The 12,500-nt window shown below is 36.9% G+C and overlaps 1 protein-coding gene across 23 annotated transcripts in view; it reads left to right on the top strand.

Annotated features, from left to right (window-relative positions):
- The window catches only part of LOC106875122 (inositol hexakisphosphate and diphosphoinositol-pentakisphosphate kinase 2), a 139,959-nt gene that overhangs the window by 38,834 nt on the left and 88,625 nt on the right, over positions 1 to 12,500 (top strand). For all 23 annotated transcript variants that reach the window (XM_089344104.1, XM_089344086.1, XM_089344102.1 and 20 more), the window contains 5 exons: positions 1,017 to 1,178; positions 2,604 to 2,725; positions 3,522 to 3,623; positions 4,384 to 4,470; positions 5,248 to 5,433. In XM_089344104.1, coding sequence (XP_089200230.1) covers positions 1,017 to 1,178; positions 2,604 to 2,725; positions 3,522 to 3,623; positions 4,384 to 4,470; positions 5,248 to 5,433 — 659 coding nt within the window. The remainder of the gene's footprint in view (positions 1 to 1,016; positions 1,179 to 2,603; positions 2,726 to 3,521; positions 3,624 to 4,383; positions 4,471 to 5,247; positions 5,434 to 12,500) is intronic.

Genomic DNA, 12,500 nt, shown 5'->3' with positions numbered 1-12,500 from the left:
GATGTGTAATGTCAATGTGAATACCCGTCAGAGTGTAAGTATCTTGAGAGAAAAGCTGAACATTAGAAGCATCAGTTGTGGCGTGCAAGAGAGACGATTGCGCTGGTATGGACATGTGGTGAGAATGGAGGAGGATAGCTGCGTGAAAAAGTGCCACACCCTAACAGTTGAGGGAACCCGTGGAAGAGGTAGGCCCAGGAAGACCTGGGCTGAGGTGGTGAGGCAAGACCTTCGTACATTGGGCCTCACCGAGGCGATGACTACGGACCGAGACCTTTGGAAATGGGCTGTGCGTGAGAAGACCCGGCAAGCCAAGTAAGATCGTTGCCAGTGCCCCTGGACTGGTTCTTGTGCGGGTGGCACATGAGATGCACCATTTTGAGCGTGGCCGTTGCCAGTACCGCCTGACTGGCTCCTGTAGGATTTTCGAGCGAGATCGTTGCCAGTGCCCCTGGACTGGCTTGTGCGGGTGGCACATAAAAGACACCATTTCGAGCGTGGCCGTTTTCGTGCGGGTGACACGTAAAAGCACCCACTACACTCTCTGAGTGGTTGGCGTTAGGAAGGGCATCCAGCTGTAGAAACTCTGCCAAATCAGACTGGAGCCTGGTGTTGCCATCCGGTTTCACCAGTCCTCAGTCAAATCGTCCAACCCATGCTAGCATGGAAAGCGGACGTTAAACGATGATGATGATGATATATACATTTGTGTATCTGTGTTTGTTCACCTGCATCATTTGACAACTGACGTTGGTGTGTTTATGTTCCTGTAACTTAGCAATTTGGCAAAAAACACCAATGGAATGAGAACTAAGCTAACAAAGAATAAGTCCTGAAGTTGATTTCTTTGACTAACATCCTTTAAGGCAGTGCTCCAGCATGACCGCAGTCAAATGACTGAAACAAACAAAAGAATATTATATATATATGTATAATATCCTTGAGGTTTCTTCTCTGTCCCCTTATTGTTGTTGTTGATATTACCACTGTTGACATTCTTCTCTTTCTGCCTACAGGTATATGCAGTCGGCCCTGACTACGCCCACGCTGAAGCGAGAAAGTCTCCCGCACTTGATGGCAAAGTAGAAAGAGATAAAGATGGTAAGGAAGTACGATATCCTGTTATTCTCAGTGCCATGGAGAAGTGCATTGCCAGGGAAGTTTCCCTTGCCTTCAAGGTCAGTCTAATGTATTCTTGTATATGTGTGTATGCATCTCTCTCTATCTCTCTCTCTCTCTCTCTCCCTCTCTCTCTCTCTCTCTCTCTCTCTCTCTCTCTATATATATATATATATATATATATATATACATATATTATTATAAAATATGGTAATTAATCATATATTAATTAATATCGATTAATTATCAGGAGGCCAGCACATCTAAAGAATCAAAGAGATTCAGAAATAATATCTGCAATCTCAGGGGATTAAGGTACATTTTAAAAAATAACGTTGACCACTAACGTGGACAATTAATGTGCTAGAAATAGATCACATCTTGTGTCTATTAAGACCTAAATTGCTCTCAACATGAAATATAGCAGCATCCCAAAACGTAAGCGGGCAAGACATTTAAAATCACCTAAAAAAACATTATTAAACAGGTACCGGTTTCGGATTTATTAGCAGAAATATATATATATATATATATATATATATATATATATATATATATATATATAATATTAGGGACAAAATCCAAAATTACAGGTAAAAACTCAATTAAAATCAATTTATAAAAAATTAAAATTAAATTGAGCTTTATAGATAAAATATAGTTATGAAACACGTGTAATCATTTTATTATATTTATCTTATGATATTTACTTTGCTTTATATTATACTCATTTATTGTGCTTTTAATTGTTAATTTTTCTATATGTGATAGTGGATTTTCATCGATGAGTTCTTGAAACTTGGTTATTTTCCCTAAAACTATATATATATATATATATATATATATATATATATATATTTTAGAATAACTTCTTTCATTTATTTTTTACATATATTAGCGCTTTCGTTCGCCTTTCGAACTTGTCAAATATAATTCTGTGAAAATACAGAGATCTTGCTTATTTATATAAAACAGGTGTTTTTTGGGGGGTTTTGTTTATAACAGAACATTGTTTTTTTGGGGGGGTGGGGGTGAGGCTTTGGAGACAATGGAAGGTGTATAAGCAGATAGATAGATAGACAGGCAGAGAAAAAGCGCTAATATATGTATAAAATAAATGAAAGAAGTTATTCCAAAATTCTGACAACTTTTTTTTCAATATTTAATTCTGTACATCACACCTAACACTCTCTCTCTCTCTACACACACACACACACATATATATATATATATATATGTGTGTATATGTATATATGTATATATATATCCAATATATCCAAAAATGAGTTTAAAAGGGTATATTATCCTGGCAGTTACTCTGTTTCTGACCATGACACCAGGTTGCATATTCAACTGTGTGCTGCAGTTGAAACATGTGTAGGTCTTGTAAAGATGCTGTAAATAACTGTTAAGTAAAATTATGGATGTGAAAATCCTCATCTCTCTCTCTTCAACCTGGCTTCTTTTGTTTTTCTGTTTCTCAGCAAACTGTGTGTGGTTTTGATCTTCTCCGTGCCAATGGGAAATCTTATGTGTGTGATGTCAACGGATTCAGTTTTGTGAAGAATTCCAGCAAATATTACGATGATTGTGCTAAAATTCTAGGGTAAGTACAGACAAAAGGGACATTGCTGCTGCTGATATATGTATTCCTTCTAACAAGCTGGCTAATCACAATACTTGTGCCTGTTCTGGCACTGCCAATCTATATAACTTACGACGTCGAGGGTTCCAGTTGATCGAATCAACAGAACAGCCTGCTCGTGAAATTAATGTGCAAGTGGCTGAGTACTCCACAGACACGTGTACCCTTAACGTAGTTCTCAGGGATATTCAGCGTGACACAGAGTGTAGACAAGGCTGACCCCTTTGAATTACAGACACAACAGAAACAGGAAGAAAGAATGAGAGAAAGTTGTGGTGGAAGAGTACAGCAGGGTCGGCCACCATCCCCTGCCGGAGCCTCGTGAAGCTTTAGGTGTTTTCGCTCAATAAACACTCACAACGCCCGGTCTGGGAATCGAAACTGCGATCCTATGACCGCGAGTCCGCTGCCCTAACCACTGGGCCATTGCGCCTCCACTGCAGGGGAGCATCATAGCCATGTATCAACAAGAATTCTTTGGGGTTTGAACAGTTCACCTCTGGAAACATGGGTGTTGCATTCATCATCCTTAAACAAACTTTATTCAGGGACCTTTTGAGTGAGATGGTCTACTTGATCTGAAGAAAATTCTAACTGGGTCCCACCTGCAAGGTCATGTGGTGTACTCTTATCAGATGAATTGTTATGATGGGTATACTGGGCTTTGTATATTTGTACCCCAGTGTCACTTTGATGGCATGCATTTCTCAGTTGCATATATTGTGTAGAAGAAATTATGCAATTCTTTTCATTTCAGGACTATGGTAATGCGGAACCTGGCACCACAGCTACACATCCCATGGGTTCTAGGTTCAGCTCCAGAAGATGTACCAGTTGTCCCTACAACATCAGGCTCAATGTATGTTAATTTCCATTCCTTTGGGTTTTTTTTCTTTTCTTATTTTTACCATTGTTTTAACATCTACTTAGCTACGCTTCCATGGGTCAGACAAAAGTACAGCAGTACACAACAAACAAACGCATACACACACCTATAATAAATATGTGTATCTGTGTAAATGTTGTGTGTTTGTGTATGTTTGTATAATTGTGTGTATATATATATACATATATATATATATATATATAATTGTATATGTATGGCACCTGTGCCCAGCATCGCCTTCCTGGCACATGTAAAGACATCCAAGTGAGATCGTTACCAGTGCCGCCGGACTGGCTCCTGTGCAGGTGGCACCACATAAAATACTCCATTTTGAGTGTGGCCGTTGCCAGTACCGCCTGACTGGCTTTCGTGCCGGTGGCACGTAAAAGCACCCACTACACTCTCGGAGTGGTTGGCGTTAGGAAGGTCACCCAGCTGTAGAAACTCTGCCAGATCAGATTGGAGCCTGGTGTTGCCATCTGGTTTCACCAGTTCTCAGTCAAATCGTCCAACCCATGCTATCATGGAAAGCGGACGTTAAACAATGATGATGATGATGATGATGATGATGATGATGATGGTGGTGGTGGTGGTTATGGTGATGATGATGATGATGATGATGATTGCCTGTATACATGTGTGTGTTATGCATTTCCTATGTTCTTACTCATACAGTCACTCACTCACACCTTCTCCCTCTTATTCACTCATTCTCTCTCTCTCTCTCCTCCAGGATGGAACTCCGCTGTGTCATTGCAGTTATCAGACATGGAGACAGAACTCCAAAACAGAAGATGAAAATGGAAGTCAAACACTCCAAGTAAATTACCTTTTTCGCCTCCATTTTTTACACCTGGCTTTCAGTCTTCCTTAGTCTTCTTCCAGTTTCCTTCAATCTTCTGGTTTCTCTCAACTTCATCTCTTGTCTTATCTTATGTCTTTGATATTCTGTATTCAATTTTTTTGTCTTTTTTCTGTATAGTTTCTCTCTTCTTTCGTCTTCATCAGTCTCGTGTCAACTTCTACCTTCTTTGTCTTTAATCTTCTGCTTTTAAACATCTATCTTTGTCTTGAATCTTCTATCTTTAATCTTCTACCTTCTGAATTCAGACTTGTTTTCTGTTTCTATATTTAATTTTCTGTATCTAATCTTCTGTCTTTAATCTTTTGACTTTAATCATGTCTTCAACCTTCTGAAGTTGATTTTTTTGTCTTTGATTTTTCTGTTTTTGATTTTCTGTCTTTGATTTTCTGTCTTTAATCTTATGTCTCTAATCTTATGTCTTTAATCTTATGTCTTTAATCTTATGTCTTTAATCTTGTGTCTTTAATCTTATGTATTTAATCTTATGTCTTTAATCTTGTGTCTTTAATCTTATGTCTTTAATCTTATGTTTTTAATCTTATGTCTTTAATCTTACGTCTTGAATCTTGTCTTTAGTCTTATGCCTTTAACCTTATGTCTTTAATCTGCTGTCTTTAATCTTATGACATTGGTCTTCTGTCTTCAGGAGATTAATCTTCAATCTTCTGTCTTTTCCGCTACATGTCTTCTATCTGCTGTTGTGATTGCTGTTGTTGTCCTTGTGGTTTCCAGGTTTTTCGAGCTGTTTCAAAAATACCAGGGCTACAAGAAGGGCCACCTGAAACTGAAGAAGCCCAAACAGCTACAGGAAGTGTTGGATATCGTCAGGTTTTTGTTGAACGAGAACAAAGTGAAGAAGAACAGCGTCATAGAGGAGAAGAAGGCCAAGCTAGAGCAGTTGAAACTTGTGTTAGAAATGTAAGTATTTGCCACTGTTCTGCAGTGATGGTCATGGTTGATTGGCTATTTCGTTTATTTTGAGTTTTTAATTTACATGGTTTATTGTTTAGTAGTCAGTGTGATTAGGTGTGGTCGGTGATGGAGATGTTGGTATCGGGGGGGGGGGGGTAGTTAAGGTTATAGGGGCATGCATTATGTTGTGTCACGACTGTACAGTGTAGTGGATATGACATAATTGAATGGTTAAGGAGTTTGCTTTGTAACCACAAGATCCTGAGTTCAGTCCCACCCATGTAGTGGGTGCATTTACGTGTCACCTGCACGAAGGCCAGTCAGGCGGTACTGGCAACGGCCACGCTCAAAATTGTGTATTTTATGTGCCACCCGTACAAGAGCCAGTCCAGGGGCACTGGCAACGATCTCGCTCCAAAATCCTATGAAGGCCAGTCAGATGGTACTAGCAACGGCCACACTCAAATGGTGTATTTTATGTGCCACCCGCACAAGAGCCAGTCCAGGGGCACTGGCAACGATCTCGCTTGAAACAAATGGTAATGTTATTGTAAAAACAAGAAGTTACAAAGGTCCTTCCCAAGCCATAGAATTATAAGGCCTGTTTCCTTGATTCTGTGGTGTATATATTTCCCCCCTGGATAGGATGCTAGTTCGTTTCAGGATTACTCACTTTTACCAGCAAAGTGGATGGAGTGACATGAAATAAAGTGTTTTGCTGAAGAACACAAGGCATTGTCTGGTCCAGGAATTGAAACTACAATCTTACGATCAGGTGTGTAGCACCCTAACCACTAAGCCATGTGCTTCCACATAATATGGTATACTAGTTTTCCTACCTATTAAAGATGGCACAACCACATTCACATGTACATACACTCAGGATGGGAATTTCCACCTATAGTGTTCAATCACGAGGCTTTGGTGGTCCAAGGTTATAGTAGAGGACACATGCCCAAGGTGCCATGCAGTGGGATTGAACCTGGAACTGGATGGTTGAGAAGCAAACTTTCTAACCACACAGCTATTAGTGTAGTAAAGTGTGATATTGTAGGAAAAAAAAGTGGTGGGGAAATAGGTTCTTCCCAAGCCCTAGAATTCTGTTGCTGATTTCCTGGTATATATATATTTTTTGCCCCTGGAAAGGATGCCAGTCCATTTTAGGATTACTCACTTTTGCCTGGAAAGTGAACTGGAGCGATGTGAAACGAAGTGTTATGCTGAAGAATATAATGCATTGTCAGGTCCAGGAATTGAAACTACAATCCAACAATCAGGAGTGCACTACCCTAACCGCTGAGCCATGTGTTATAGCAGTGTGGTATAGTAGTGTGTGGCCCAGTGGTTAGGCTGTTGCACTCAGGATCATAAGATCATGGTTTCAATTCCTGGAGCTGGTGGTGTGTTGTGTTTTTTGAGTAAAACACTTCATCTCATGTTGCTCTGCGATCCCCTCAACACCTGACATGTGGCACACCGTGCACCTGTTCAGGCAACAACGATTTCATAGAGGGAGTGAGTTAATGTACAACAGATACATTTGACCCCTATAAACAAATCGCTTGTTCAGTATGATTTTTGTAGGCCTGTCATTCTCTAACAGCAAGAGGCTACTATCTTAACAGTAATTGATGCTGGCCTTGTGCCTGAATTGGAATTTAAGGTTCGGTTGGGTGAGTACAATCGTTAGAAAATAAATTTCCATAGCAATGACTACAAGGCATTTTGTCCAGTGTTCTGAGTTCAAGCCCCACTATGCTCAACTTCGCCTTTCTTTCATCCCTCAGTGTGGGCTGATAATATGAAGTACCAGTCACGTATTGGAAACTTGTCAGTGACATTGACTGATCCCTTTCAACAGACATTGCTGGACTTGTCACTAACATACAAATTAAAGGTCCCACATTCGCAGATTTGTAAGAGCATCAGACAAAAATGCCCTGTGGTATTATTTCTGGGTTTTTACATTCTGAGTTCAAATCTTGCCAAGGTGAACTCCTGTCCTCCCTCTCTAGGGGTTGATTAAATAAATTACTAGTAATGTTTTGCGGGAGTCAATTTAATCAACTGTTCATTGTTAATGTAGTTGGTGGCAGTCTGTCTAACTAAAATTAGAAATTATTATTATTATTATTATTATCATTATTATTTATATTATTATATACTTTTTTTTTTTGTTTTTAACAGTAAAAATTTAAAGTCTTAGTTCGATTTTTGTTTAAGATCGTTTTTGAAAGAAAGATTATCCATGTCAACTTCATCCATCTTTTTTATGAATTCTTTTTGTGTTGTTTATTATTATTATTATTTTTGCAAATGTATTCTCTATTTTTATGTTCTTCAGTTGGAATATATTTAAACATATGCAATACAACCACATATACACATACACAAACACATCTCGGTATAGTCATAGTCACACACACACACACACACACACACACACACACACACATTATTATTATCCAGCAAACTAATGCACCATATAGGTAGAATTATACATATAAATAACTAAAGATATGACAAAATTTTTTATATTCACCACCCACACACATCTATGCCTCTTTACATTCAGTGAAGCTTTATACCTAGTGCTGAATAGTTAGTGGCTGCTATTTCCAGCAAATAATGGTACTTTGTGTACCACTACTTCAAATGTATAATTTGTATATATACATACATATATATATATATATATATATATATATATATATATATATATATATATGTATACACACACACACACACATACACATGTATATAAAAATACACTCACATATACATTTACGCATACATATATAAACATACACTCACAAGCATATTTGTGCATGTATATATATGTATATATATGTATATATATATATATATATATATGTGTGTGTGTGTGTGTGTGTGTCTTAAATTCTGTGTTAATATGAATGATACCAAGCAAATGTTGAGCTGTTATACATGTGTGTATATATATGTGTGTGTGTGTGTATATATATATATATATATATATATATATATATATATATATGCACACACATTCATACATAGTCAAACATCTACTCAAATACACATTCATAAATATATCATTACTTTTTGACTAAGCGTTTTATGTAGGTAGTCTGCCTGCTAGAAATAGCAGGCAACTCTCTATTCAGATCACACAGTTGCCCTACTGTCTTAAAAATTATAATGAAAGAGTTATATGTAATGAGGTTAGCATAATAATGTATTCCTAGATACACTGTGCCTTACTAGAATTACTGAAGAAGACACGGATGATCATGGCTTGAACACTTTCTTTTGCATAAATATTTGTTGGTCTGCTCACTCAGGGGCCGACCTAGGGTTAAATAACAACAACAATATAAAAAAAACCCCCAAACGATCCCCTTCCAGTACACAAATCCATGTCCACACACACACACACACACACGCACGCACGCGCACATGTGTGTGCGCGTGTGTATGTAAGGGCTGCATGCTGGAGTGACTTCTTTGTGGCATGAACTCCACCCCCCTTCTTTTGTTTATCTTTTTAAAAAAAACTAACCCCCCCCCTTTAAATGTTCAAGTTTTTTGTTGTTTTTGTCTTTTCTTTTTATTTACTTTAGTTACTTGTTTCTTTGAGTTTCTTATTTTCCGACTGACCAATCAAGCACACTTTCACAACTTAATTCACAGTTAATAATTAATAATAATAATAATAATCTATTTTTCCACTAAAAAGAAAGCAAAAATTCATTCTATTTAAGTTCAGCTGGTTATATATACATACATATATATATATATGAGATGCAGCATGGAATTTTGTCAGTGAACAGATCACAGTCTCAAAGCGACGAAAATGTTTTGACAAATTAAATTTAAATGTTGAAGTGAATCTATTGGTTTTGTGTGTTTTTAAATGGCTTCTAAACACCTTCCACACTGCAATTGTATATATGTATATATATATCTGTATATATCTCCTGTATATGCAGTTGAGACAGTATTAAATTAAGATAGATATCTATGTATCATACTAAATGTATATACACAGTTGATAGGCCAGTTACTGCAGTATTTGTCCTGAGATAGCATCTATGTACTGCTTTAGAAAAAAAATAAGATTCTGATACACACACACACACACACACACACACACACACATATATATGCATACACACATATATTCATATACATGTGTATGTGCATGTATAAATATATTTAGGTGCAGGAGTGGCTGTATGGTAAGAAACTTGCTTCTCAACCTCATGGTTCTGGGTTCAGTCCCATTGCATAGCACCTTGGGCAAGTGTCTTCCTTCTACTATAGCCTTGGGCCGATCAAGGCCTTGTGAGTGGTTTCAGTAGACAAAAAACTTAAAGAAGCCTGTCACACACACACACACACACACACACACACACACACATATATGTATTTATGTGTGTGTCTGTGTGTCCCCTGGCCAATGCTTGACAACCAATGCTGGTGTGTTTACATCCCTGTAACTTAACAGTTCAGCAAAAGAGGCCGCTAGAGTAAGTACTAGGTTTACAAAGAATAAGTCCCGGCATCAATTTCTTTGACTAAAACCCTTTAAGGTGGTGCTCCGGCATGGCCACAGGCAAATGACAGAAACAAGTAAAAGAATAAGAGAATATATACACAGAGTTATTCAATAGGAATCAACCAGTTTCATTACGCAATATTTTAACGAGGAAAAGCAACAGAAAACTCCATCCAAGTCACAAGTGTTTACTCACAATCAACTTTTATTTCCTGTCTTACAAAGTGTTCAATATGGCCACCACCTGCAGCACGGGCAACATCAATGTGATAAGAGAAATTTTGTGGGAGTGAGGGGACTAGTTGATTTCATTGACCCCAGGATTTCACTGCTACTTAATTTATCGACCATGAAAGGATGTAAAGCAAATTCAACCTTGGCTGAATTTGAACACAGAACATAGCGACAGGTGAAATACTGCTAAGCATTTTGTCCAACGTGCTAATGATTCCGCCAGCCTGCTGCCTTGATGATGATCATCATCATCATAATAATAATAATAATAATAATAATAATTATGATGATAATAATTCATGGGATAATTTTTAGAAAGTGTGGTGTAGACAATTACGTAATCAAAACCAAATGACTATAATCAGTGGTTTTTATTAATTAGTCAATTAGGTGAAATATTAAATTAATTAGAAGTTGCTTTACACTTTGAACTGAACTTAGTAGTTTTTCTGATGACAACCCCTCTGCAGAAAAAAAATCCCCCTTGTTCTTTGTAGCTGTTCCTTTCATTAATTATTAGTACATCGTTAGTGTGTGTTGATTATTTAGACATGGTTTTGTGTTAATTACTTTGTACTAATTTATCTAATTTGATATGGTGTTGGGAGGGGAGAAGGAAAAGGAAAAAGAAAAACGATAATATGGATATAAAAACGAGGGGTACTCATGTCTGTGGTTAACTCAGCCACATATTCTGGAACATGTGTGATGCCTTAGGAATACTCAACCACTTCGATGATAAACGGTAGAAATGAAATGGATATGGTTTGTGTATCGTGCATGCCTGAGGCACACAGATCATATGATTTGTGTAACATTCTGTAACGAAGTGTTTCTCTGGTGATCGGTTGTGGTTCAACGTTTGGAACATTCTGCAATGAAGTCTTCCTCATTTGAAACATCTGTTGCAAGGAACTGCAGTAGCGAAATGGGATCTTTTTTAAAACGGGGGCCACATTTTTCATTAACGAAACACTTTGAAACTTGGAACACTGGTAGAATGTGTCATATAAAACATCTTTTTCTCTTCGACTTCTTTAAAAAAAAAGAAATCCCTGAGTTATTCCATGTTAAAGTTGTCGTATTTCTGTAATTTCAACCAATCACTGACGTCCATTCAGCCGATATACATTAAGTGCCGACTACATAAACAAACGATTCTGAAACAATTCTATCGGTGATAGGGTTAGGGTTAGGGTAAAACAGCAAATTTAAAAAGAAAAAAGCAAATAAAACGAAGAAAAAAAAAAGAAAATGAAAAAAGCAAATAAAACGAAGCTATGGCTTAATCAGCCAAAGGAGTAAATGTAAACAACTGAATACTTGTCAGTGATTGGTTGAAATTATCGAAATAAGACAATTTTTTACATGAAATAAATTTGAATACAAAAATATTTTTCTGTTCTATAACACAAAATAGATAAGTATACGAAGTTTGAAAGTCTTTCCGTACCAAAAACACTACGTAAAACATTAATGAAAAATGTGGCCCCCCGTTTTAAAAAAGATCCGCAAAATGTATATATTGGGAATAAAGGAAATAAGCCTTGTGTTTATCAGGATTTCTTGTCCATTTGCTCTGATTATCACAACCAGTAACGTTACTAGGCAGGTAAACTTAAGCACTGAACTGGAAACAGACGGGACAAAGATAATCGAATGTGGAGTTTTAGACTTAACAGTAGCAGTTGTACATCTCACTGTACACACAACAAGGGCGTCGAGCTGGCAGAAACGTTAGCACGCCGGGCGAAATGCTTAGCGGTATTTCGTCTACCGCTACGTTCTGAGTTCAAATTCCGCCGAGGTCGACTCTGCCTTTCATCCTTTCGGGGGTCGATTAAATAAGTACCAGTTACACACTGGGGTCGGTATAATCGACTTAATCCGTTTGTCTGTCCTTGTTTGTCCCCTCTGTGTGTAGCCCCTTGTGGGTAGTAAAGAAATAACACACAACATATACTATACATACATATGTGTATATATATATATATATATATATATATATATATATATATGTATATATATATGTATGTATATATATATGTATGTATATATATATGTATGTATATATGTATATATATATATGTATGTATATATATATATATGTATGTATATATATGTATGTATATATATATGTATGTATATATATATGTATATATATATATGTATGTGTATATATGTATATATATATATGTATGTGTATATATGTATATATATATATGTATGTGTATATATGTATATATATATATGTATGTGTATATATGTATATATATATATGTATGTATGTATATATATA

Source organism: Octopus bimaculoides, chromosome 28, assembly GCF_046866305.1.
Source record: "Octopus bimaculoides isolate indiv1 chromosome 28, ASM4686630v1, whole genome shotgun sequence".
Classification (NCBI taxonomy): Eukaryota; Metazoa; Mollusca; class Cephalopoda; order Octopoda; family Octopodidae; genus Octopus; species Octopus bimaculoides.
Note: the sequence above shows the minus strand (reverse complement) of the source record. Positions and strands in the feature narration are given on the sequence as shown.